The sequence below is a fragment of the Zootoca vivipara genome, chromosome 12 (genome assembly GCF_965207765.1).
Source record: "Zootoca vivipara chromosome 12, rZooViv2.hap1.1, whole genome shotgun sequence".
In the NCBI taxonomy this organism is placed as follows: Eukaryota; Metazoa; Chordata; class Lepidosauria; order Squamata; family Lacertidae; genus Zootoca; species Zootoca vivipara.
In genome coordinates, this window is record NC_142595.1 from 26,523,791 (window position 1) to 26,551,508 (window position 27,718).

Consider the following 27,718-nt stretch of genomic DNA (forward strand, 5'->3'; position numbering starts at 1 on the left):
CAACGAATCCCATACATACTTTTCTGGAAGCAAACCTTATTTAGCATATTGGAACTTTGTCTGAGTAAACATGCATAGGATTGAGCTACACAAATCTGTGTGCATTTAACAGATGTTGCGGATGCAAACCATTATTTTTTTCCTTGTTCTAGTCCGCAAGTGAGGAACCTTTGTTGGACTCCAGTTCCCATCAGCCTCAACCAGTTTGTCCCCAGTGGATGATGGGTACTATAGTCCAGTAGCCACTGGAGGGCCACACTTTCCCCTCCCTCCCCTTCCCCCTTCTAGTCATTATTCTGTTAAATGCACTACTGTACTATGTTTAATCTGAATTGCTGCAGAAAATTTTCTGTAACCCAACATTTGTGAGAACAAATGAAACTCCAAATGTTATCGCCCCATATAATCAGGGCATTAAAAACAACAACATACAAAAGAAAATGAGGAATGAGGAGCTGTCACATGAGATTACCATCTGAACAACCATGCGAGTTAAAAGGAATGTGTTGCAGACTTGCTCCACTGCCTGCGTTAGCTCCCCTATTCCAGTCCAGTTACAGTTCAAGGGGCTAGTTCCGACCTGCAATGTCCTCAATGACTTCAGCTCTGTATACTTTCAGAGACTTGCATTCATCTCTCTGTTCCATCTTGACCTTTTGAGGTCTAGTAAAGAGTGCCAGGTGGGCGACAGTGCCGTCTCTGTGCCAAATTTGAGCTGCAGTGATAGCGCAGGGAAGCGCTTGTGGGTGGGTGGCTGCTCAGCTTTTTGTGGGAACAGTCATCCTCCAAACCTTAGAGCTGGCAGGGGTGGATGGGTGGGAGAGCTTGTTCTCTGTAGTTCCAAAGGCCCTCTGAAGCCCAAAATAACACTGGGGGCGATTCTTGCTGCTTCCCCAGCTCCAGTGTTGGAAGGAAGTATGGGGGTGATTTGGCCACTGAGTTTCTAAGAAGCAGCGTCAACTCGTCAAAACTCTCGCCTTTCAAGCTGCAGCTTCAACAAGGGTTGCAGTGGTGTTTGGTACCTGCATTTGTCTGTTTCTGGTTTAAAGAGGAGGGCGGAGTCCCAAAGTATGTGGGAAAGAGCCAGGCCAGTGCGTAGCCTTCTGCATATAGCTGTCTGGCTTCTCCCTTCTAAGCTTTTAAAGAGCTAGTAAGCTCTTTAAGGCTACAGGGGAAAACAAGGGCGTTTCTCATTGCCTAGAGGCAGTTCATACTTAACCACTCAGCTTGCCATCTGTGGCCATCTCCAACCTGGTTCCTAATGATCATGTAAATATTCAAACATTGTGTTCCTGATTTTGTTATTGATTGCCATTATTGCTGGGCTTCCTAAGATTCTCTCTCTGTGTGAGACAGACAGACAGACAGACAGACAGACAGACAGACAGACAGACAGACAGACAGACAGACACACACACACACACACACACACACACACACCCCTTGACAGGAAAGATATGAAGCATTTTGAGATATATTTTTTTCCTGCTGAAAATTGACCCCTGAATGGCTGCTACTTTCCGCTGAAGGTACAGCTTGTAATATTTCCAGGACTAAAAAAGGAACCAGGAGGGAGCAGATTTCAGCAGAAAATGGGTGTGATCCCAGCTCCTGACCCTGTGGCAGCCACTTTTCCAAAATAAAAGCAAGGTTAAGCAAGCTTGTTGAAACATGCAGCTAACATCATGCCCTTGCTGCTAATGGGCTTTTGCCTGTTTCTTCTGTGTTGCTCCTTTTGTGAATATGCTTCGATTGCTTTCTGAAGCAAAGTAGAATCAATTTCCAGGAGCAATGCAGCAAGATACCAGATCATACAATCTGGTATTTCGCTGTGTTGCTTCTCGTGCTTTAGGGCTATCAAGTTCTTCTGCATGAGAAGGGTGTGAGGGGGGGGGGGCTCTCGCAAATACCTTGTAACCTAAAAAGCCCTCTGGATGTGTGGTAAGTGACCTGGGATAGTTCATTTGGTAGAGACTCTTAATCTCAAGGTTGTGGGTTCGAGCCCCAAGTTGGGGGTGAAAAGATTCAGGCGTTACAGGGAGTTGGATTAGATTTGACCCCCCATGGTCCCATCCAACTCTACAATTCTAATTTCTGCTGCAGGACTTAACTTTTTGGTTCACTGCTGCAAGCAGAACGTAGTGAAGAAACAATGGAAGCACAAACTTGCACAAATGATGTTCTGATCATGTGTATGTGATACTGGGTGCCTTCTACCAACTAAAGCTGATGAGCCAGCTGCAGTTCTTCTTGCACAGGGATAACTTCGCTTTCATTAGCCTTGCTCATGACCTCCAGGTTAGACTACTATGACGTCTTTCAAGTGTCTGCCTTTGAAGAATGCTTTAAAACTTCCAGTAAGTAAAAACACATCTGCTATCTATGCCCGATATACCAGGCCAATGACAACTTGCATGTGCTTAATCAGCTTCACTGACTCCTGGCCTAAGCACAATTCAAAATGTCGATGTATACTTCTTTTTGTTTTGCAGAAGTTGTTTTCTTTCTTTTCTTTCTTGCTAGTTTTTCGTTGAATTTTCCAGAAAGAAACAAAAGCAAATAAAGTCAAACAATATAAACTAAATCATAATAAATCAGGACGTGTTCTATGCAGTGCAAGTCATAGAGGGGACAGTAGTGCGGGGATGGGTAGCTGGTGGTCCAGACCAATTGAATGTTCAGACACTCGAGCAAATAGAGCTGCCTAAAGTATCCAGATATCAAATAGTTCCCCATCTTGCTTGTGTCTAGGTAAGATCACCTTCTCATACGCTTCCGTCCTCTGCCCATTGCACAGTTGGGGCGAAGTAGACTTCTCTTTCCAGTATTGAAGCATTAGACCAGGCTTCCTCAAACTCTGCCCCCCCCAGATGTTTTGAGACTACAATTTCCATCATCCCTGACCACTGGTCCTGCTAGATAGGGATCATGGGAGTTGTAGGCCAAAAACATCTGGAGGGTCGAGTTTGAGGAAGCCTGCATTAGACCTTTAGTCATCATGAATGCCCCTAGAAGCCAGTTAAATTGTCACTGTCTGGTTCCAAAGGACTGGTATGTAATTCAGTAGAATACGAACACCTATAAATCTCAGGATAAACAATCGTACATGGCTTGGGCCTTGATTACATGAAGGATTGTCTTCTCCAGCAGGAGCCAGCCACCATCTTTTGGAGATCCGCCAACTGTTCCTTCCATCTGATTGGTGGCAACGTGGGGGAAAGACCTTTTCGGTTACGGTGCCCTTTTCTTACGTGCTCTCCCTGAGGAGATTCACTTAACATTTATTCTCTTTTGGCAAGCTCTTTTATTTTCCTTGGCTTTTTAGTTCCTAACGAGCACTGTTTTGATGCTGCTGTTTTTATCCTGCTGTTATTCGCCGTTTTTATTACTGTTCTGCTATTTTTGGATTTTGTTGCCTCCTGGGAATGACGTGGAACGGAGCAATATAAATTTATAAAATATGTGAGGTTTTATGCAGAGGTTTCACCACTACCCCCCCCCCCCAAGGCCAGGAACTATTGCCTTGTGTTTGTGTTTTGAGTTTGTTTGCCAAGCATGCAGTGGATAGATACTTTGAGATGGTGGTCTTTTCGCATCGGCACAACTATTGCAGTCCTGTGATGCACACAGGCATGTTAGTGTTTGGTTAGGGATTGTGAATATGATTTTTTTTTTAAAGCAATGCCGGCAAAGCTGTGGATGACTCAGCATTCTTCGAGGAGGGAGTTGTACAGCTTGAACTTTGCAGCAAATGCCTGTATCTCTTGTGTTCTTCAGTCTTGCAGCTGTTTAGGATATAAGTTAACCAACGGGAACACTAGTTTTGAAACATTATGAATAGTTGGCAGAGGGTGCATTAAGCCATGGTTTTCTAAAAAAGGAGTGTTGGCATGATGCACTTCCTGGCTCGTCCCGTGTCTCCCGCCCCCCGCCCCCCAAGACATCTGTATATGTCTCTCTCTTTCTCTCTTACAAATCTCTGTAGAAATCTGACAAGTTGATGAGTGGTTTATACTACTAGTAAGCGTTTATCTACTGCCAACAGTGTGCTTGTACACAGGGGTGAATTGATCCCTTTCCAGAAGGATTATAGTGCAAGGCAACACATAGCTGTACTATTCAGTATACAGAATTGCATAACTGGTGCAGGCTTTCACATCATACGATACTAAGCTGATGGTGAAGTGGTGCTGGTGGGCAGGGGACTTCTAGATCTTAAGGCTGCAGAGTAAAGCTCAAAAAATACATTGATGCAAAACTTCAGTTCTTTTCAGCCAGTGTGTCTTGTCACCCTGGGGTGCCTCGGATGATGGTCAGGGGTGCGGCGGGCAACACTGGCCTCTGTCCCTCTTTCCTTCCCTCTCTCTGATGCCCTCTCACATCTCTGCCTCCCAAAGGCTTGCACAGCTGTTTGTTGCAGCAGCCCTGGCTGCAAGTTCTCCAGGCAGATGCTGCCTCTGGGGCTGGTCAGGGGGTGCTGGTTGCCAGGAGCTGAAGAGGCCTCAGGGTAAGCAAGCAAGCGGGCAAGGGAGCCCAGTCCTCCAGCCCTTGCTGTTGGGAATAGGCAGACAAGTCCCCGGGCCCTGTGGGGCATTGTGAGGAGGCACCTCTCTCTGGGGCAGGAGGGAAGCTCAGAGATCAGGGGCGGCAGCTGCAGACTCCCCAGGAGAGGGGAGAGGAGAGGAGGCTGAGAGAACACTCCACAAGGGAGGGTGTTCAAGAAAGGGTTGAGAGGCTACCAGCTCTGCAGGCAAGGGGTGACATAACTGGGCTCCTGAGCCTCACAGGGTGCCGCAGAAAGAATGGAGTTGGTCAAGGGAGCCATGGACTCGAGAAGGTTGAAAACCTCTGGCATACGTGCTTGAAGGTTCAGTGTTCTACATTGCCACTTCATAAGTACCTCTCCTGTTGGTCACTGACCTTGCAGCCTGCCTGTTCTCAAATCTTCACATGTGTTTCCTTCCAGTCACTTCCAAAAAGTTGCCAATTTTTAGGGGTGAGGGGTAGAATGCTGCCTATGAGAAAGAGGAAGGTGGCTGCTAGCCCTACTGCAATGCATTACTGATCAGGGCTATTTGGGACCAGCTGCCTGCATAATTATGCTGTACTCACAGGTCTTGGAGTTTAAGGCAGTGTTTCTCAACCACTGTTCCGTGGCACACTAGTGTGCCGCGAGATGTTGCCTGGTGTGCCGTGGGAGAATTACTTTATATATAGTGAATATAGGCACAGAGTTAATTTTTTTAACATTTTCTAATGGTGGTGTGCCTTGTGATTTTTTTCATGAAACAAGTGTGCCTTTGCCCAAAAAAGGTTGAGAAACACTGGTTTAAGGTTTAAGAGAGAGAATTTGGAGTCCCACAAGCATATGGGGATATGTTTAGCTCTTATTTGGAATTGTGGCCCCAAGGTTGGCAGCGGAACTTTTTTTAAGGCTGTAGCAGGCTTATTACATCAGCAGCAGCTGCTGCTAATGGTGATGATGATAATAATAATGATATTAAAGGTACTTGAGTTGACAAAACAATATTAGTTCAACATAATCTTCTATCTATGTGGGTGTGCCGGACTCATTCAGCAGACTGGTGAGTAAGTATGCCAGTATTCCTGCACATTTAACGTTCCTTCCTACCATTATAATCATGCTTTACATTAGAGAACGGATAGCGCGTGGAGGGGGAGGGAGAATGACTTTGGTTCCAGGCTTCATAGGACTGGAGTTTTGTGCTCGTGACTGTTTTAACTTGTGGAACACAATACAGTGGTACCTCTAGTTACGAACTTAATTCGTTCCAGAGGTCCGTTCTTAACCTGAAACTGTTCTTAACTAGAGACGTGCTTTCGCTAATGGGGCCTCTTGCTGCCTCTGGCACACGATTTCTGTTCTCATCCTGGGGCAAAGTTCTCAATTCAAGGTAACTCTTCCAGGTTAGCGGAGTTTGTAACCTGAAGCGTTTTTAGCTTGAGGTACAGCTGTATTGATGCTGCATTGAAGAAAAAGTTGACCGTTTCACACAGATGAGGCCTTCAGAGCCATATTTTATTTTATTTTATTTTATTTTATTTTATTTATTACTTTCCTTTTTGTCAGGGGTGGGGAAGGGATTTCAGCTGTACAAATTGTTCAATTCAGTTTCTTCATAAACAGAAACGTTATGATCTGTTAATGAGATCATTTTTAAATAATGATTCCCCCTCCTGCCCTGCAGGAGGTTGTTGTGAAAACTTGTTCAATAGAGTTCTCCTGCCTTTTATCCGAGGGGCCAAGAGTTGGGACACTTGGGGGAGGGTGGAAACCGTGCTATGTGAGGGAGCGTGGAAAAGCATAGGGAGGGGAAGCAATTGAACCAGTTTAAAAGAAAAAAGAAAACGCTTTCATGGAAAAGAGTTAAGATGAAATGGGCAGGCTCAGACATGCTGATCCAATGGACTCTAGTTCTCCCCCCCCCCCCCGGTGCATAAATATCACAAAGCAGAGATCCTCTAAAATCTAATTTAAAAATATACTGCATATATGTATATTTGCATAGTACTTTTGTGAGATATAAAACAGTAAATTTTAGTTGTAGTAACTCCTATATTTGAACAGATAACATGGCTGAACCATCTGTTAGCTGTTTTATTTTTGAAGCTAGAAAGGTATTTCCTAATTCCTGTATGCTAGCATCAAACATTTAGGTTGCCAGCCTCACATAATCAATAGGATCAGGAAAGAGGAAGGTGTCTCTTAGTTTAGCCTACCCTTCCCCAACCTGATGCCCTCCAGATGTTTTGAACTCAAAGGGAAGCAAAGTTCTCCATTCCCCTCCTCCTCCTCCTCCTTTCATCCGACTCTTCGTGACCCCATGGGCCAGAGCACGCCAGGCACTCCTATCTTCCACTGCCTCCCACAGCTTGGTCAAACTCATGTTCGCAGCTTCGAGAACACTGTCCAACCATCTCATCCTCTGTCGTCCCCTTCTCCTTGTGCCCTCCATCTTTCTCAACATCAGGGTCTTTTCCAGGGAGTCTTCTCTTTTCATGAGGATCTCTCTTCAGGATCTGTCCTTCCAGTGAGCACTCAGGGCTGATTTCCTTCAGAATGGATAGGTTTGATCTTCTTGCAGTCCATGGGACTCTCAAGAATCTCCTCCAGCACCATAATTCAAAAGCATCAATTCTTCAGCGATCAGCCTTCTTTATGGTCCAGCTCTCACTTCCATACATCACTACTGGGAAAACCATAGCTTTAACTATACAGACCTTTGTCAGCAATGTGATGTATCTGCTTTTTAATGTGCTGTCTAGGTTTGTCATTGCTTTTCTCCCAGGAGCAGGGGTATTTTAATTTCGTGACTGCTGTCACCATCTGCAGTGATCATGGAACCCAAGAAAGTAAAATCTCTCACTGCCTCCATTTCTTCCCCTTCTATTTGCCAGGAGGTGATGGGACCAGTGGCCATGATCTTAGTTTTTTTGATGTTGTGCTTCAGACCATATTTTGTGCCCTCCTCTTTCACCCTCATTAAAAGGTTCTTTAATTCCTCCTTACTTTCTGCCATCAAGGTTGTGTCATCAGCATATCTGAGGTTGTTGATATTTCTTCGGGCAATCTTAATTCCGGCTTGGGATTCATCTAGTCCAGCCTTTAGCATTCCCCTACTACTGTATTGCTATTCACAGTGATAAACTCTTTCTGTTCCTAGAAACATGTGTTGTGTACCCCACCCACTTACCCACCCACACAGTTTTCAGCCTGGGAGTGAGATGGGGCTTGCTTATGCATGCTGGTGCATCGGGGTGGGGCGGGGGTGGGGAGAGTATTCAATGGCCTTTACTGTATTCAGATTTTTAGAAATTGAAGTTGGTACTTAGTCTTAATTCAGATTAATAACCTACACATTCTTCATCATAAGGAGATTTATCGTCCAGATGATAACTGAACAATGTGTTAGGATTGTCCAGTATTTTTATTCTCCACTCCCCCATCCCCCAGTAGTTTAAAAGAAAAAGGATCCAAGCTTCTCCCCCCTGGGAAAAACCTTTGCAGTAAATAGTATGCTAGCCCTTTTAGTTGAGTGATAAGTGCCCAGCCTGGGGCTATACTGTAAATAAGCTGTTGGTAGATCAGTGCTGATTCCAGTTTTATTGATTGGAAAACCAAGTCTGAGAAACTTTGAATCTGCCTATTGCGTTTATCTGATCAGGTGAGTTAGAAATGAAGAAAAATTTTGTGTGTGTTGGTAGTGAGTAGAGGTAAACAATAATCATTGTGCGATAATCTTTGCTGCCACATACACCCGGACAACATCATTACTGGCCCCAACAACATCCAACATACCATCTCAGGACTATTTAATTGCTCATCTTCTAACATTGTGTATGCCATCAAATGCCAACAGTGCCCTTCAGCTCTCTATATTGGACAAACAGGCCAAACCCTACGCCAAAGGATAAATGGACATAAATCTGACATCAGGAACCAGAAGACAGAAAAACCAGTAGGAGAACACTTCAATCTCCCAGGACATTCTATACAAGATCTCAAAGTAGCTGTCTTACTACAAAAGAATTTCAGAAATAGACTGGAAAGAGAAGTTGCTGAATTATAACTTATCACCAAGCTCAAAACCATGGAGGGACCTGGTTTGAACAGAGATATCGGATTCTTATCTCATTATACATGATAAGCGATCTTCAGCCATCTCAACCCTTGCTTTTTCATGCAAAACCATTTGCAGTCGTTTTCGGTCATCAACAGCTATCAGTCAGTCAATCACCCACTTCCACCACCCTTCTGAGTGATCCCCCCTCCCCTCCCCATCCCCACCCCTTCTCTACATAAGTGCCTGGGGACTTCTATTTCACTGTATCTGAAGAAGTGTGCATGCACACGAAAGCTCATACCAAAACAAAAACTTAGTTGGTCTTTAAGGTGCTACTGAAGGAATTTTTTTATTTTACTTCGACCCAGACCAACACAGCTACCTACCTGTAACCATTGTGCGTGTGTGTGAGAGAGAGGTGTGTATACTTGATATGGACATGAATGGAACAATGTACTGTGGTCCTTCGGTTCTCGAACGAAATCCGTTCCAGAAGCCCGTTTGGCTTCCAAAACGTTAGAAAACCGAGGCGCAGCTTCCCATTAGTTGCAAGTTTCTTGCACTCAGTGGAAGCTGTGTCGCACATTCGGGTTCCAAAAAAGGTTCAGAAATGGAAGCATTTACTTCCAGGTTTTCGGCGTTTGGGAACCAAAATGTACGACAACGGAGCTGTTCGGGAACCGTGGTTCCACTGTATTAAGTTTTACCAATATTCTACCCAGAAACAAAAACACCCTGTCCAAAGGATTTTGAATTGAAATCAGTGTATCAGTGATGGTGTGGTGATCAGAGACAATGCTTTGAATTAAATTAATTGCACTTAATTTCCGCTGAAATCACAGAGTCATAATTCGAGTCCTTGATTAACTTGTCTCATTAATTTCATTGGGATCTTACTGCAATTGACTTAGGGTTGTATCGAACACTGGTCATACTTTGAAATCAGTGGACACAACTCATTTAAGCGCATTGATCTCAGTGAGCCTCCTCACTCAACTTACCATAGTTGGATACAACATGACATGTAGTGTTGATCTAACACAATGTATGGATTGATTTGAAGTACAGAGACATTGCCAACCAAGTGCGTTTACTCATTTTTTGAGCAGGGGTGGCTAACCTGTCGCCTTCCAGATGTTGTTGGATTTTCAACTCCCAGCATGAACTCAAGGTTGGAGGTTAGCCACTCTGGATTTTAGAGTTTAGGTGTGGATACATAATTTAGAGCATTAAGCACAGTCATAGTATCATATAAAATGAACTGTTTGGGGTTGAGAAGTATATCAATTTAGGTGTTGCCATTAAATTATGATGTGTTGCTGATCTGTAGTTTTTTCTGGTACAGTCAAACCTCGGCTCCCAGACGCCTCCATTCTGGAACGTTGCGGCTCCTGCACACCGAAAACACAGAAGTAACTGCTCCAGTTTTCAAACAATTTCCGGAAGTCGAATGGCTTCCAGGGAGTCCCCCCCCCCCCAACATTGACTTTGCTAACCGCCCTTTGATCCTCAGTTGTCGAACGTTTCAGAAGTCGGGTGGTCTTCTGGAACGGATTACGTTAGACAACCGAGGTTTGACTGTATGATGGCATATTTGAGCATCTGAATATATAAGGGTTGCCATATTTCAAAAGGTGAAAATCTGGACACAAAAGTTGTTGAGCTGCTTTTGGGGGCGGTGGCGCAAAGTTATTGAGGGTTTTTTTTTTTTTTTAAAAGAAAATTCACTAAAATCTACACTACCAACATAGGTTGCCACATGTCCATATTTTCCTGGACATTTCAGTGATTTCTGCCGGACACTGCTTACAAGGGCTGAATCCCAGCTATGTCTGGGATATATATTATTTTGTTAGCTATATTTTGAGGCTAGGCCTTCCCTCTTGTGGTAGGTCAGAGTACCATGGTGCTCACATAGGTAGTTCATTTCTGATCACCAGTCTGTGCCATGGTTGCTGACTGTGAAGGAACATAAGGTAGCAACTTATGCCTGATGGTATTAATATTTACCATATTTTTCATAAGACACACTTTTTTTCCTCCTAAAAAGTAAGAGGAAATGTCTGTGCATCTTATGGAACGAATATGTGGTCCCTGGAGCCGAATTGCCCAGGGGCTAAAGGCAGATTGTGCTTTTTTTAAAAAAAGAAAGAGCTAAAGGCTAAGGAGGGAATGAGACCTTGAAAGGAACCAGCTCAGCAGCTGATTGCAAGAGATCTGGGAAGGAGATAAGAGAGCTAGCTCCCTTCCTGGCCCCTCCAGGCCCCTTGCCTAGGCCTCAATTGTTGTCTGCAGAGGGAGACATGTGACTGGCTGATTAGATTATCTGTCTGGAAACTGTAGAAATGGGTCCCTGAAGAACTGTGAGTTGAACCCCATAAAAACAGGATTTTTCCCCTTTGCAAGGAAACTCAGCAACTTTGAGCTGATCCTAAAAAATGGAGCTTTACCCCTTTACAAAAAAGATGCACAACTCTGAGCTGACCCCCCCCCCCAAAAAAAACGGGGCTTTTCCTATTTACAAAAAAATGCTGCACAACTTTGAGCTGATCCTTAAAAATGGAGCTTTCCCCCTTTGCAAAAGAAGCTTCCTCAAATATTTAATGGGGGGCAAAGGCACCTAGGCCTCTAGGAGTTGGCTGCTATGCTTAGGACAATTCAAGAAAGCAAAATTATTATTTTTTCTTGTTTTCCTCCTCTAAAAACTAGGTGTGTCCTATGGTCAGGAGCGTCCTATGGCGCGAAAAAATACGGTATAGTTCTCACCATTGTACAATGGTGTGAAGAAACAACCTCTTGGCTGAGGATCCAGCTTGGTTTCTCTTCAGATTATAGAGTAGTGGTGTGTGTGAATTAGCATCTCCCACCCCCATTTTTTTAAAGGAGAAAAAAAATCACTCCAGCAAAACAACAACAACAGCAACAACAACAACAACAACAACAACTCATTGCCACTCACAGAATGTGAATGGTAAGTCTAGGGTTATTCAGCTATATTAGGGCATAGGCCTTTGTTGTCAAGCTAGGAGGCCTTTTCAGATGCTTCTGCAACATTGCAGCATAACAAAGCGAGAGCAAATATCTTAAGAACTTTCTTTCTCTTGAGATGGATGTAATCTCCAATAATGATTTGTTATTTATTTAATTTAAAATATTGGCGTCTGTGTGGTACGGAGGTTAAACAGATGGTGTCAGCAGAAAGTGTGAGGGAAGTCTCTCAGTGCTCCCACTTAACATTATCTGGCTCTTTGCTCATGCAAAGGGGAATGCTGAATATATTTTTATTTACACAAGACTGCTTATTGTTAATGTGTACAGAGGTATATTTCTAAAAAAAACAGTCTTGGTACCCCTCATTGTACCTTTCCATGAGGTCCACCGCGAGAAGAAAAGAACAAGTTTTCTAGGTTCTGAGCTGGGGGGGAGATCTAGGAAGGTCTTTCAGCAGACTGGGTGAGAGACACAACTGTTTCCCTTACTTCCCTTCCTCCCCCTTGCAAATGAGCTTTTCTCACAGGACTCAGCTATACAGCTGCAAACACAGTGGTACCTCGCAAGACGAATGCCCTGCAAGACGAATTTTTCGCAAGACAAATGCGTCTTGCGATCTGATGGTGACTCGCAAGATGAATTCATTTTGCGAAAAATTTGTCTTGTGAATCGCGGTTTCCCATAGGAATGCATTGAAGTTTAATTAATGCGTTCCTATGGTCAAAAAATGAAATTTCAATGCATTCCTATGGGAAACCGCGATTCACAAGACAAATCCACTCCACTCATCTATCAGAGTTCCTACCTTCCTGTTCATCACCTCATTTTTCTTGGTCTTCTAAAATGTGTTTCCCCACTTTCTATACAGTTTGAAAATATTTGGAAGGGATAACCTTTTATTTGATAAAAATAATCAGACATGGTGCATTTACTTCTTCCCTAATTGTATGGCTTGGGGAAAAGCTGTCCACGGACAAATTTGATAGGCTTATATATGTGGTTGTGAGTATATAGTAAGTGCACTAAAGTAAGGAAGCAATTCCTTTCATTTGTTTTCCAGAACAGCTACTGTATTGTTCTGTCATACTTGACTCACAAAATAAAACCCCGCTGTGTAGATATTTGAGAGAAATGATTCCAGTGAGTTTACTTTTCACCTGCATAGGGCTCGGAATTACAATCTGAGGTAGCCAAGATGAAAATTGAGGCAGGGTTGTCTTTAATTACACATTAGTTGATTCCAAACCAACTCCATCCATCATCCAGCTTTGACGGAATGCTGCTCCTGTTGGTTGGAATGCTGCTGCTAACAAAGAAAAAGGTTGCTTACTAAATGCTGTTGAACCATGGCCATTTGCTATCTGTCCTTAGACTGTAATAATGTCACAGGATCCTAGAAAGTGTTGCCCCTTGTGCCGTTTTAAAGGTAAAGGGACCCCTGACCATTAGGTCCAGTCACGGACGACTCCGGGGTTGCGGCACTCATCTCGCTTTATTGGCTGAGGGAGCCGGCGTTTGTCCGCAGACAGCTTCCAGGTCATGTGACCAGCATCACAAGCCACTTCTGGCGAACCAGAGCAGCGCATGGAAATACCGTTTACCTTCCCGCCAGGGTGGTACCTATTTATTTACTTGCACTGGTGTGCTTTCAAACTGCTAGTGTGAGGGACAGAGGATATCGCGAAGTCCCTCCCCTCCTGAGTTCAAGCCCATCCCCGAGCACAGGGGAAAGCAGAGAGAGTTCCGATTCCAGTGGGGAAGCAGGAAGTCGTGTCCGAGGCTCAGGCAAGGTAGCGGAGCCAGGGTCCCAGGTGGGACAGGAAGGGGCAAATAAGGGGGGGAGACCCATCCCCCCAACTCCGGAATTGCGCAGAAAGAGGAGAGGAAAGAGGATGGGTCTACCAAGGCTTTTGTGTTGGAGAAAGACGCGCCAAAAGCCATTCGGAGGTTCTGAACCTGACTGAACACATCGCTCTGTGTAAATAGCAATGACTTCAGCACTGTAAATACGCAGCACCAATAAAAGAATAAAATGCAGAGCTGGGTAGAGTCGTTACTCTGAAGTAGTCCGCTCCGGCCACTGTGACAGCTAGGTTGGCAGGAGCAGGGACCAAGCAACAGGAGCTCACCCCATCACACGGATTCAAACCACCGACCTTCTGACCGGCAAGCCTTAGACCACAGCGCCACTCACGTCCTGTTTTACTAGGTCCTAATAATGGCATTCTCCTGCAGTTGACTTTTGGATTTGCTCTTTTAAGGGGATTCCCCACCCCCACCCCAGTCATTTACATTTATGGCTTGGGAAAGGAAGGTGAAGTGGAAATTTCCCCTCCCTCCACTCTAGGCTCAAAACAGAGGAAGAAGAATGGAGAATTTCATAGATAATATCTTTGTCACATTTGCTGGAATGCCTTTGTTAATTCTGCAGAAGCAGCTGGAGGAACATGTTTTGATAATGTAGTTCCTGGTATATAATGCAGCTTTCATCAGTGTAGGCTAGATAGAAAATGGCAGGAAGGGCCTGCGTAACCCAAGTGGATTCTCCCGCCGCCGCCTTTACCTATCTAATTATTCACAAAGTGTTCTTGTATACCTGTTTCAGCATATAGAGAGAGTAACCGTGCTTTTCATGGTGAAGATTTTTTTTAAAAAAAACCCACCATCCTACGTTGCAGCTGTATCTGCATTCGGATCCTACCCACATGCGCATACATAGTCCAGTACTTGGTAAGAAGAACTAAGGGTTTTGTTGAATGAAATATCTGGGCAGGTTTGTATGTTCCTAGGCCATTTAGGGCCATAAAGGTTAAGAGCAGAACATTGAATTAGGTCTGGAAGCAAATTGGCAATTAGTGCAGCTGGAACAACACTAAGATGATATATTTGGGGTACCTCTCTCCCCCCCTCCCTTTGACAGGAGTTGAACCAATTTAAGCTTTTGAACAGTCTTCAAAGACAACACCATGTACAGCACATTACAATAATCTTATTTGGATGTAACCAGAGCATGAATGATCACGGCCAGGCCCAATTTCCCAAGGAAGGAACTCAGCTGGAACACTCCCTGAAGCTCCAAAAAGGGGTCATCTGGGCAGCCAGGAGCAGTTGCTGGATCCAGAAGTTCTTGCAAGCTGTGTACCTGTTTGTTAAGGGGCAGCTTAAACCCCATTCAGACCTGGCTTGAACACCCAGTGCAGGGTTAGAGAAGCCCCCAGTACTTCTTCCCTGTCTGGATTAAGTTTTCGCTTTTTCTACTCACCCTGTCCCATCACTGGTCTCAAGCGCGAGTTCAGAAAGTGTGCTCAGAACCGCGTTGTTCATTATTGTGCCCCAAGTTGGAACTGTGAGTATACCATCAACTGGTCACAGTGGGATGTTGAGGACTCTACTGTCTTCCCAGATGGCCGGAATGAAATTATGCAAGACCACACACTGTCCAGTTGCAGTGTGTAGGGGGTGGGTGGGGGACAAAATGGCAGTTCACCATTATAGCATTGCTAATGTGAGTTCTAGCCAGTGATGTGGACTTTCTGGGAATTTTTGAATGGGAAAATTAATGATGAAAGGGCCATCATTATGCAAAGCAGGGTAATTTGCATACAGTAATTTGCATCATGAAACCTAAAAGTTTATGATGCCCTAGAGAGTATTCTAATATAGCATGCTTAGTTTACTTGTATTAAAAACAACAACACTTGAGCGGTCCAAACTTGCCTGATACTGTGCTTGCAGTTGGTTTCCATTTGTTGTTATTGATTAATTCAAGAAATGGGAAACTTACCCAAATGTTTCAGTGCCCCCCCCCAATCTCCTCGTAAATGAAGAGCTGAGCAGTGTCAGTCTGGAAGAAGGGGGCATCTGGAAGATATGTGGGGCAGTTGATTCATCTGCTGTAGAATCCAGAGACCACCAGAGTATTCACAGAGCATCCTGTTCCTATCTGCTGGAAAGTGTCTGCAAAAACAGTTGTGTCCATCGTATGCCAAAGTCAAACTATTGTTGGTTTCACCATCACTTAAAATTCCTATTTTAAATTAATAATCAGAATTTTTACATAGTAAAAGTCGTGGGTATTATGATTTATTGTGTTTGCTGAATGTAGGGAAGCCATCCCAAAACCCACTGTAAAAACAACAACAACAACAGAAGTAATGTCAAAGTCGATGCACTTGATTTTGTTTCAACTCTTTCTCGCTGGCTTTTGTATGGCTGTTCAACTTCCGTTGACTAGCAGCAGATCTTGCATGAAACTGGTGGCTGGTCGTTCCGTAGGGGAACGGAAGGAGCTGTAATCTGACACACCATTCATGAAGGCAGAAGAGTGCGACTTAAACAGAAACCCACTGGAATCTAGAATGATAAATATTGTACCCTTTAGGCTCACCATAAGGGGAGTCCCCATAAGGTTGACCATTGTGGGAAGCAGAATGCTGTATCTTTGGTTTGGATACATTGGGCATTCCATTAATGTCTCCTCTTGATTTGGACCCCCCCCCCAATTCAGGACTAGAACATGGTTTTGCCCTATGTATGTATATTTGTGTATACTTTCCTTTCTATTTGTGTGCCTGTTGACTCTGCTCCAAATTCCCTTCCCATTTTAGCATCCAAAAGAGCTGCTATTTATTACTAGTGTTGGTGATCAGAGTCTAGACACCTCTGCATAATAATATTTATTATGGCCTATTGTTTTGGCTATTAGGTGGATCCTGAGAGCTTGCCTACCTGGCTTTCTTTTTCCTTTGGGTTTCCTTTTGCTATTCCACTAGCATAATTGTCCTACACCAGTTCAAGATTTGGGAAGGCATGTGTGTATTTGTGCCAGCCTTTCTGATTTCTTTCGCACTCAGGCAGGGTATTCTTGGCTGCTAGTGCTTTTGCCTTCTTTCTCCCTGCTTGCCAGCTCTCAGTCATCTAGCAGTTTAGCCTTTTGTTACTTTTGCCAAAAATAAAAAATGGGTGTGTGTGCCTTTAATGCTTTTCTTCCTAGCTCAGATTCACAAGATTCTAACAGTTTTTCGTGGGTGGAGAAGAAAAGAGGAACTCTGTATTCCCTGCTGCCCTGTCCCTCGAAGAAATGAAGCAGGGCAGGTTGGCCCCATTTAGCTTGCTTGGCTGCTGCAGTATTTATAACCCTCCCAGGCTGAGCTCATACATTCCAGTCTCCTCCTCCTCAGCCTGGTTATTCCTTTTCTCTGCTTTCCCCTTCTCTGTAAATAAATAAAAGGGCTGAGACCTTCCCAGCATACATCTGTTTATTTCTTTCTCCCCCCCCCCCCAGCCTGCTTCCCTCCCTCCCTCTCTCTGTGATGCGACATTAGAGAGAGGCATAAATCGTCACCCCCCCCCCACCTTCCTGGTGTGCGCATGAGCACGCAGCTCCCTTTTCGCAACAACCGCCATCTGTTTAGATTTCCAGGAGGTTGTCCTTGTCAGTCAAGCAGCCTGTGATGCTGGCTTGGCATGCACGCAAAAGTGGCAGTGGTGTGTGTGTGTGTGTGTGTGTGAATGGGTGCTGGTGTTGAGAATGTCCCTGGCATTTGTCTGTGCCTTCCCGGCCTTCTGTGGTCCTGTAGCAGTCTGCATTCTTAGCTCTTTTTAAGCAGTGCTGACCGCGTTAGCTCCCTTTGCTGTGTCTAATTCAAGGGAGGAAGGTTGGCCATGAGAAAAGATGCCACAGATTTGCTTTGTTAATGTAAAATCTGATCTGTGGGCTTGCTAGCAAGCCCTATTGTTTGGAGCTGGAGGTGGGGGAAATAACATTCCCCTTTGGAATGTGGTCTGCACTGGAAGTGTAATGAAGGATTCCAGCCTTCTGGGCTCTTGATAGGTTTGAAGGCTCAGAGCACATCTTTTGCCCCTTGATGTGTTGGTTCTGCTTGCTGTGTCTCTCCAAGGGGAAGGTTGCAGCATACCCACATACTGAAACTCAAAACTTCAGAGGCCCTGGCAGTCAGTGTCTGCCATGCGGGTGCTAATCAGGTTGCCATCTCTGGCATCGCTTTTGTTACGCTGAAGTTTTTTGGGGGTTGGGGGTTGGGGATTGTTTTCAGATGAACACTTGTAAAGTGCTCAGGCAGAAGTGTTAGTCCCTTTATATCTGTAATTAAAGTTACTATAGTTTATAACTTTTTCTCTTACACATCCATTAGTGTGCAGCAAACTAGCTTGTTATTTCCATTGCCTGGTTGTAGCCACTTGCGCAACTAGAAGACTGGCGCTCCCAAGTTAGCCTGACCAAAGATTAATTTTTCTATACTTTCTCAAATGCAGGCCCTGGTGGGGGCCAGTTGATGGGATGACTGAGACCCATGGGAGTGGGGGGGGGGCAGATATAATAGAGAAGAGATGGTAGTGGGCAACTGCCCCTGAAACGTAATTGAACCACCCATTAGTTTGAGAAGAGACACGCTTGCCCCTGCCTCTTGGAACAGGTGACAACAAGGACCATCCCAGATTGGTTTTGATTGCTGACTCTCCTGTTTTACCTGTAGAGGGGCCACACTGCCAGCTACAGCTAAAGATTGATTTGAGGATCACTGGCCTGTTTTCATAGAATTATAGAATTGTAGAGTTGGAAGGGGCCCTGAGGATCATCTTGTCCAGCCTCCCCCCCCCCCCAATGCAGGAATATGCAACTGCCCCATACAGGGATTGAACCTGTAACCTTGGCATTATCAGCACCATGCACTAACCAACCGAGCTGTCCAGGAAGAAGTGTGAAGCCAGCTGTGAAGACCCTGAGGAAGTGTTGAGTGTTGCTAAATGGGGATGAGCCTTCCAAATGACTTGGGGCTGAGAAGTGGAATACTGTCTGCTTCTCTTCAGTCTCTGCCTTGTAAACAGCTCAGTGGATTGTGTACCCTTTGGAGGGGTTGGAATGGATAGTAGGGGATAGTGGGTCTTTAACAAGTGGTTGACATTGCAGTCACTGTAGTGTTTCTGTGGCCTCCTCTTAGCATGCAGTATTGAGTAGTAAGACATGGCATGTTAGTCATTGCAAGCAGGGGGGTGACATGTCTTCGCATGTAGATCACGGAGCCCCATTTAAAGTGACACAGATCCTGCCCAGCCATCTGGCTGTGTCCTGAACATGATGTCATCTTTCTTAATCTGAACCCTACATAGAGACAGCTAAAGCAAATGGAGTCCTCTGTTTAGAAACGGGGAAGGCTTGATAACACATCTTCTGATGGCTTTAGGTACTTTGCCATGCATGTATGTACAGTGCTACATGTGTGTTTGCAGGTAAATAGATATGCATGCACACATTTGATTCCTTGCATTCCACTCCACAGAAATATTCAGGAGCAGGCACCGAACTTTTAAAGCAGAAATCATTTCTCCAGATGAAAACTAAAGTCAAACTCTAACTGTTAATAAGCCCACCTACACATTTGTTTGCTTATGGATATGTGTGTAAGATTTGTACACACACACATAAAATAAACACATGCGTTTGTGAGTGTTATTTTCCGTGATAATATTTGACAGTAAGTAAACAAAACAAAACAAAATGAAACATGATAGTGCAATAAACATTAAATTGGGGAGGTGTATGTGTGCTTTTCTTTCACTACGCATAGAGAACATCTAAATGGGAACCAGATAACATAAAACTTGCTGGATTCTTTTACAAGACGATTTTGAATCTCTCCAGTGCATTTTCTATGCTCTCAACCTAATCCAAAGCATATTTACTGGTCCCATTGAGTTTAGTGGAACAAGCTGCCAGGTAAGTCTGTATAGGATTACAGATTCTGTCTCTACAGATGGTGACGAGTATTGCATTAGAATATCTCCTTCTTTCCTACCCCAACACTCGACCCAAAGAAACCAACATGATAATAAGATATCTTAATGCTTGAAAGTAGGATATTGGTGGTTCATTTTCCAAAATACTGATCATCTTTGAATAGAATTGCAATAAAAATATTTTAGCTCCTGTAGATAATCTGGGCTAGAAGAACAGAGACTGGTCTCTTTCCTCCTCCTCCTCCAGAGTTTGTTTAGTTTACTTGTAAGTAGCCTGTGTTTCTGTGCAGACTACAAAGGAAGGCCACTGGCATTTTAGAACTGGGCTTTGTCTTCTTTCAGACAAGTTGTGCAATTTGGTCAATCCTTTTCAGGTTGGTGAGGAGGAAAACCAAGAAGGATGAGTAAAGAAGCTTAGTTCTTCAGCTTGATCTGTTTACCCTGAAATAAGTCCTCAAAGTTACTAAAGCTAAACATAAGGTGGTAGCTACAGGCACCTTCTAGTGTATTCTGTTGAAAGGAAGCAGTCTGAGTGATGGGCGACTTAAACTGTCATGAGATGATGAGCAGGGCAGAAGTCGGGCGAATGTTTAGGGAGCCTGACTTAACACTGTCTTAGATTTTATTGCAAAATAATGGGTGAATAGGAAAGCACTGTTGAATATGCCATTCAGGCCTGCTCTACTGTCTCCAGCTGGTAGAAATACAGTTGTACAGTTTGTTCTGGTTTACAATTTTTAATGTTGAACTGCAGAATGTTTTGGAAGAAAAGGTGCTTTTTCCGGAGGAAGAGATGCTGTTTGTGAGGACAGACACCTGTTTTTCTGCACTTCCATTTCCCTACATTTCATTCATTTCTAAGCTTGATGCTGTTTCAGTACCTGCTGCAAGCAAACAACAAATCCCAGTAAATCCTCAATAAAATCTCAGCGAAGGGGAAAACTGGGACATGTGGTTTCTTCCAGCACTTTGCACAAAACTACACTTCCCACAATGCTCTGATTTTTCATGTGATATTTATCTTCCCTGTTTTAAGGTTGTGTGCTTTTTTATTTCTGATATTTATAGATTGTTGTATGACTAGGTTCTTGGGGCATCTTCATTAAAGTAAAATGTTCAGCACAACACATACTGCATGCAGTAAAAAAAAGGAACATAAAAATATACAACAGTGATAAAATAAATGAAAGCTATTGCTGAGAAAGATGCCTGAGAAAATGAAAAAGGCAATTTGCTTGGCATCAGAATTGCATCAGCTGGGTATGTCGAGTGCAGCAGAATGGGACACAGTTGTGGGCAGCCTGAGGAAGTGGCATCTACCTTGGGCCTGCCTATCAAAAGCAAGTCCTATAGTGAGAGACTAGGGTGGTATTCACAGTTTCCAGGAACATTTTGTAGGTGAGCTGAGAGTTTGTTTGAACCCTGGGTGAGAACCTGAAGGCTGAGAGGGAAGGTGTGTCAGAAGGAAAATGAATTGATACAGATAGATAGATGATGATGTTGTTGTTTAGTCGTGTCCGACTCTTCGTGACCCCATGGACCAGAGCACGCCAGGCACTCCTGTCTTCCACTGCCTCCCACAGTTTGGTCAAACTCATGATTGCAGCTTCGAGAACACTGTCCAGCCATCTCGTCTTCTGTCGTCCCCTTCTCCTTGTGCCCTCCATCTTTCCCAACATCAGGGTCTTTTCCAGGGAGTCTTCTATTCTCATGAGGTGGCCAAAGTATTGGGAGCCTCAGCTTCAGGATCTGTCCTTCCAGTGAGCGCTCAGGGCTGATTTCCTTCAGAATAGATAGGTTTGATCTTCTTGCAGTTCATGGGACTCTCAAGAGTCTCCTCCAACACCATAATTCAAAAGCATCAATTCTTCGGCGATCAGCCTTCTTTATGGTCCAGCTCTCACTTCCATACATCACTACTGGGAAAACCATAGCTTTAACTATACGGACCTTTGTTGGCAAGGTGATGTCTGCTTTTTAATGTGCTGTCTAGGTTTGTCATTGCTTTTCTCCCAAGAAGCAGGGGTCTTTTAATTTCATGACTGCTGTCACCATCTGCAGTGATCATGGAACCCAAGAAAGTAAATTCTCTCACTGCCTCCATTTCTTCCCCTTCTATTTGCCAGGAGGTGATGGGACCAGTGGCCATGATCTTGGTTTTTTTGATGTTGAGCTTCAGACCATATATTGCACTCTCCTCTTTCACCCTCATTAAAAGGTTCTTTAATTTCTCCTCACTTTCTGCCATCAAGGTTGTGTCATCAGCATATCTGAGGTTGTTGATATTTCTTCCGGCAATCCTAATTCCGGTTTGGGATTCATCCAGTCCAGCCTTTCACATGATGAATTCGCATATAAGTTAAATAAGCAGGGAGACAATATACAGCCTTGTCATACTCCTTTCCCAATTTTGAACCAATCAGTCATTCCATATCCAGTTCTAACTGTAGCTTCTTGTCCCACATAGAGATTTCTCAGGAGACAGATGAGGTGATCAGGCACTCCCATTTCTTTAAGAGCTTGCCATAGTTTGCTGTGGTTGACACAGTTAAATGCTTTTGCATAGTTAGTGAAGAAGAAGTAGGTGTTTTTTCTGGAACTGTCTAGCTTGGATAGATAGGTAGATAGATTAGTAACTTCATATTCATGTAATATTTTTATGTGTAACTGTTTTTGTAATATTTTGTTTTTAATTGGCTGTTTCTTTTTTTGTTTACCGCTTAGGGCTATTTTAATATATCAAGGGGTATAGAAATTAAATAATCAAGCGCGGTTTCTGGTGACCCTCTTTACAGAAGGATTTCACAAATGTGGTGTCGCCACCAAAAAGGCTGTTGGTGGCTCCCCAAAATACCTCACCTAAATAGGGATCTCTAAATAAGATCTTAAGGTTTGGTTTGCTACATACCCTAGGGAGGACTTCAGATACTCTTCTGTTGTTGTTGTTGTTGTTGTTGTTGTTGTTGTTGTTGTTGTTGTTGGATTTAGTGGCACTTGCCATTATATTGCAATTGCCATGCTGTGGTACCCTTTCTTTCAAGACCTATGAAATATCAGGGCTTCAGAGCTTAAAATAAGGAATGAGGATTAAAAACTTGCAAATAAATACCTTTCAGATAATGGAGTGAGGAGAGAAAAACATTGAAAAATCAGCCTTCTGTACGAACAGGTTTGTTTCACCTTGGATACTGAAGGTATCCCTTCTGTTTCTATGTTACCATCAAGCACTAATTAAGAATGCAGGTGGGGGACAACATTTTGGAACATTCTGTGGTCTGTTACTGTTTTTAAAAGTCCTTGCAAAGTTGTTGTTTTTTTAACTTGTACATGGGCAGGGGATGGTGTTCTGGCCTAACCCACTCATCTGTTCTGTGCTAGTTTTCTACAGCCAGAGGGGATTTAAAAAACAACAACAAAACAACAACAACAAAACAACCTAGGTTCAGCCTTGGATACTAACTGGGCTGTAGAAAATTGCTCAGGTGCTGGGGGGAAATCCAGCTGGGATTAAATATTATGAGTACTCATGCAGGGTTTTTCTTTTTTCATGCAATTCCAATTGGAAGAATGATTCCCAGATATTGCGACAGCTGCCAGAGTCTTAGAACTCCACGGCTGCTATGATTTGCATCTTTCTTGTCTTGAGTCTCAGTTGTGGTTTGCTTCTGTTTCACTCCGGCCACATCTGCTTTAAGTGGCTGTTCATTGTTAGCAAGCTGAAACTTAAAAGTTTTGTGTTTGTAGCCATTGTTGAAGATGGTCTTTTTCTTTTCTTTTCTCTTTTTTTAATGTGGCAGAACACATAGCAGTGGAGAGGCACTGGTAGAATGTGTGCTGTGTATGTCAGAGGCCGTGGATTTGATCCCTGGCACCTGCAGTTTTAAAGGACCATGAATAGCAGATCTTTGACCTGAACATGCTAAGGTCAAGACTTGCTGCTGACAGTACCAGACTAGGAAAGCCAGTTGTTTGGCTTAGTAAAAAAAGCAACTCCGTAGTCTTAGAAAGAGAGAAGGGATGAACTTAGAATAGCCACCACAGTCTCCTAGAGGTGAGGAAAGGACAGTATAGAGGAGATGATGATGATGATGATGATGATGATGATGATGATGATGATTGAACTCATTTGGCAGAAATAGCAATACTTCATTTGATTTAAAGTATGTTGGTTAAAATCGAAGCTGATAAGAGCTGCTTCTTCATAATTTGTCATTAAAAACACGAGATTTTAGTTAGGGTTATGAAAAGCTGCTTTGTCTCTTCTGCCTGTCCCCATCCTCCAAGCATCCTGCTTCTTTATGTGCAATATCTGCACATCACTTGTCCACACCTGCCCTTCTTGGATGCTTTTATCTGTCTGATTGCTGTCTTCGAACATAAAGGACACAAAGTGCAGTACAAAATATTGATAAAACGATGAAATCACAACAAGATTTAAAGTGGGATGGCATGGAACTATACAACACTAAATTTGCATTTCACATTTCTCTAATTTGAATAATAATAATAATAATATAATAGTAATAATAATAAATGACTCTGCTAGTGTGCCCGACCTTTCTCTGAAGAGTTCTACAAATGTGGCAAACACTGATGTGGTGGGAAAACATCCACAGAAAAAAATCTAGTACTTAATTTTTCCATGGAAAAACATCCGTTTCATAAGTTCATCAGTAGCAACGAATGGATGCCAATTTCAAGCAGGGCAGTTTCAAAGTGTTTATGGTAGCTTTGTTTATGAAATACAAATGAAACTAAACATTATGAATTAGGTTCTTCTCTAAAGCAGGGTGCTGCTGCTACTTATACACCACAACTTAACTGTAAATTCCTTTGAGACTATTTTTCACAGTAGTCAATACGAAATTCTGACCCAGCCAGTACTCCATATCAGAATGCTTCTTTCAAGCCTAATTTTGAGAGGTGGGGAGACCCCTGCTCTTGGCCATCAGAAAGTTTTCCATTGCAAATGGAAACTTCCTCCATGCAAATGGAATGCACCCATTTAAAATGTTTCGGAAAAGCCACACCACCAACTACCAAGACTGGCCTCAACTCCCAAGATGTAGCTAAACTCTGCCACAATGATGATGGTACCCGGAGCAAGGCCTCTCTGAGAAGCCTAAGAAACTGTGTGAATCTGGTGTGGTGTGTGAGAGCCTTTGGATTGTCCCCCACATTTCTCTCAGGACAGATCTCACAAAGACAGTTAAGAGAAACAGAAAGAGGAGGGATAAAAAGAAAACACCTCGGAGAAATGCAGAAGACAATCTTAACAGGCTCACTCACACTACGCAGGTCTTTCTTTCAGGTAGATGACAGCCATACTTGATGAGGTGCTTAAACACACACACACACACACACACACACACACACACACACACACACACCTTCTGAAATAGTTGTTTATAAATGTAGGAGTGCGAATGTCTCTCCTGCTGGTAAAGTTGTATTGTAGAGTCAAGGGCCAGAAGTGTAGAGGTGAAACTCGGAAAATGAGAATATCGTCGAAAAGTGCATTTATTTCAGTAATGCAACTTAAAAGGTGAAACCAATATATGAGATAGATGCATGACATGCAAAGCAAGATATGTCAAGCCTTTATTTGTTCTAATTATTTGTCATTAGATGGGTCAATTATAAATGGAATGTAATTAATGAAATGTAATAGCAATGTTTATTTTTGTATTTTTGTAACTATTTGTTTTATTACTGTGGAATTTCCAAAAGAAAACATTTGTAAAAATAAAAATAATAAGTTGCATTACTGAAATAAATGCACTTTTCGACGATATTCTCATTTTCTGAGTTTCACCTGTATCTGTGAGTGTTTGTGTTGTATAGTATTTACTTCCGTATGCTTTCATGTTAGGATGGCATTTATCCCCTTCAGGAAACCTTTGGTTAGGCAGCCCTCAAGCAAAAATCAAGCAACCTTTGACTGATTTGATTGGGCATGGACAGTATGCCTCTCATTTTAAGCAGGGAAGATCCCCCTTTGCTGAGTCATTGAAGGAAAGGGTGTTGGGAGTTGTTCTTGTCATGGACACATTCAGAACTTTCTTCTACAACATAGTGAATGTCTCTTCCCAGTTTGTGGCTTGCCACTGCTGCTCGGTTTCGGACAAATACTTCGACCCCATTTTATATTTTGCCACTTCAGCCACCCTGTTCTTCTGCATTAGGTGTGGGACAATAAGTCGTCCTTCTGCTTTGAAATACCGTAGGGACCTAGCTTCACATGACTAATCAATTAGTGCTGCGCCAAATGTTCTCCCAACGTTTTTGGCGCAAAATGGGGACTTTTTCACACCCACCCACAAAATGTTCCCTGAAAACTCCCTAAGTGCTTATTTGTGTCTCTTTGCTACCCTTTCCAGCAAAGGTGTGATTTTTAAAAAATTACATTCCTTCTTGCTAGCTCTGCGATTCTAGCGAATTGCAGATTGCATAGCGTGGTGTTAAGACACCACATAGCCAATCAGGTTTGCCATTGTGGTGATGTCACTGGAGACAGAAATCATTGCCCTGCGCTAAATGGGGGTCAGGGAGGAATACTACGGATACTTTCCCCCCTTCCTGTTCTGGAGCCACGGGGAGGAAGAGGAGTGCAGGGGGAGTGCACCGCCCCCGGCAGCATGATCCCAGTGGAGTGCAATTGTGGCTGCCCCCCTCCCCGGCCAGGGCTGGGCGCCACGCCTCCAGGATGCATGCCAGCCCTGCCCCCGCCTGCTCTGGCACCCCCCCTGGTGCCAGAACATGAAGCTCCGCCACTGTCTGGAGCACCCCAGTTTGCCAAAGGTGTATGTGCACTTTTTTTCAGGGGGTAGAAATGCTTACAAAAAGTGCCCCTTCCTCAGTTTCAGCTCTGTCCTGTTGTCATTGTGATGCCTTTCACACATGCTGTTTTTAACGAACACAGTTCCTAAGAGTAAAAGTCCCCCCCCCCTGTATTTGGTGCTCTTAAGGCACTTTTCTCTCTCCCCCCCCTGTACTTCCATTCTAGAAATTTCCATTCCATTTATGGAAGAGAGCTACAAGGGTGATTTAAAATGTAGGAAAGCCTTCCCCTCCAGATCATGTTGAACTCCAATTCCCAACAGCCCTAGTTAGTATGTCTTATGATCATGGTGGGAGTTGTAGTACAAAACAACTGGAGGGGGCATCATGTTGAGGAAACCTGGCGTAGAAGTTTGAGAAGGCTGAAAGGGCTTAAAGGCACATGTCGGGGTTTTTTTTTGGCCGGAACTACAACAGTAGATTGACTGGAATATGTATAGGGAACAGGGTAGGCTCCTAATGTTTTAAAAGAGCTCATCCATGGAATAAACAGGCTAGAGAAGCTGTGAAGTCTATAAATTTGTAAAAGCAATTTGGACAAGTGTCTGGTGTGGATGCTTTAGAGTTGTAGGGTAGTTTGCTGTGGAGTGGGAATAATAATAATAATAATAATAATAATAATAATAATAATAGTCTGGGCGATCTGACCAATTGGAATCAGAGATGGAACGCAGCCATCATTTATGGCAGGTGTTCCCAACCTGGTGCCCTCCAGGTGTGTGTAGGGGGGGATAATGATTCATGGTGGTTGAGTCCTGTCCCCTCCCCCCTTTTCTAAAGCCGAGGTACAAATAAGACAAAGTGGCAAGAATTGGGTTACTCACAAACTGGGGCAACGTGTGTCCGTCCACTCCTTGACGCAGAATGCTTCTTTCCCTCTGTTTTTCCCAGGAGGCGAAGGTCAGAATGGCGGTGGGCAGCAGACAGAGCAGCCATTGTCAGCCGCTGGAACTGGCTTCAAGCACACGTCTCGGATCTAGAGTACCGAATCCGGCAGCAAACGGATATTTACAAGCAGATCCGAGCCAATAAGGTAAGGGAAGTAAAAGGATACGTCTTCACCTAGAGGGTCTTCAGTCCCTGCTCCTGAAAAAACATCTCCTCAAGTGTTTCCCTTTTGCATTGCATGTTTAAAAGGCAAAATAATACCTTTGATATTGGGTCGTGATTGTATGACTTGATCTGGCATGGTGTATGAATGCTGATTAAAGGCAGCAGCAGAAGCTGGCGGATGTAAGTCAAAGTTGCTTACATGACCTTTTTTTAAATTTAAAAAACTCCACTAATGCTTTATATTCCTCTCGAGTAACCACATTTTGTTAGCACGTTCCACATTTTTAAAGCACATAATATTGAAGGCTGTACTTGCTTACATTAAGAAACTGTAGGCTGGTTCACGATATCCCAGGTATATCAATGCAGAACAGCTCAGGTCATTTGGAGGCCGCTGATGTGGCCTGAAATCTTTTGTTTCACATCAAATCCAAAGGCATGATTCTAGTCCTCCGAGTGGGAAAGCGTTATATCATTTCATCCGCCGCAGA

At 43.6% G+C, this 27,718-nt stretch overlaps 1 protein-coding gene across 7 annotated transcripts in view; it reads left to right on the forward strand.

Moving 5' to 3' along the window:
- Positions 1 to 27,718, forward strand: part of KANSL1 (KAT8 regulatory NSL complex subunit 1) — a 144,434-nt gene that overhangs the window by 86,817 nt on the left and 29,899 nt on the right. For all 7 annotated transcript variants that reach the window (XM_035135742.3, XM_088655565.1, XM_088655567.1 and 4 more), the window contains exon 3: positions 27,066 to 27,207. In XM_035135742.3, coding sequence (XP_034991633.3) covers positions 27,066 to 27,207 — 142 coding nt within the window. The remainder of the gene's footprint in view (positions 1 to 27,065; positions 27,208 to 27,718) is intronic.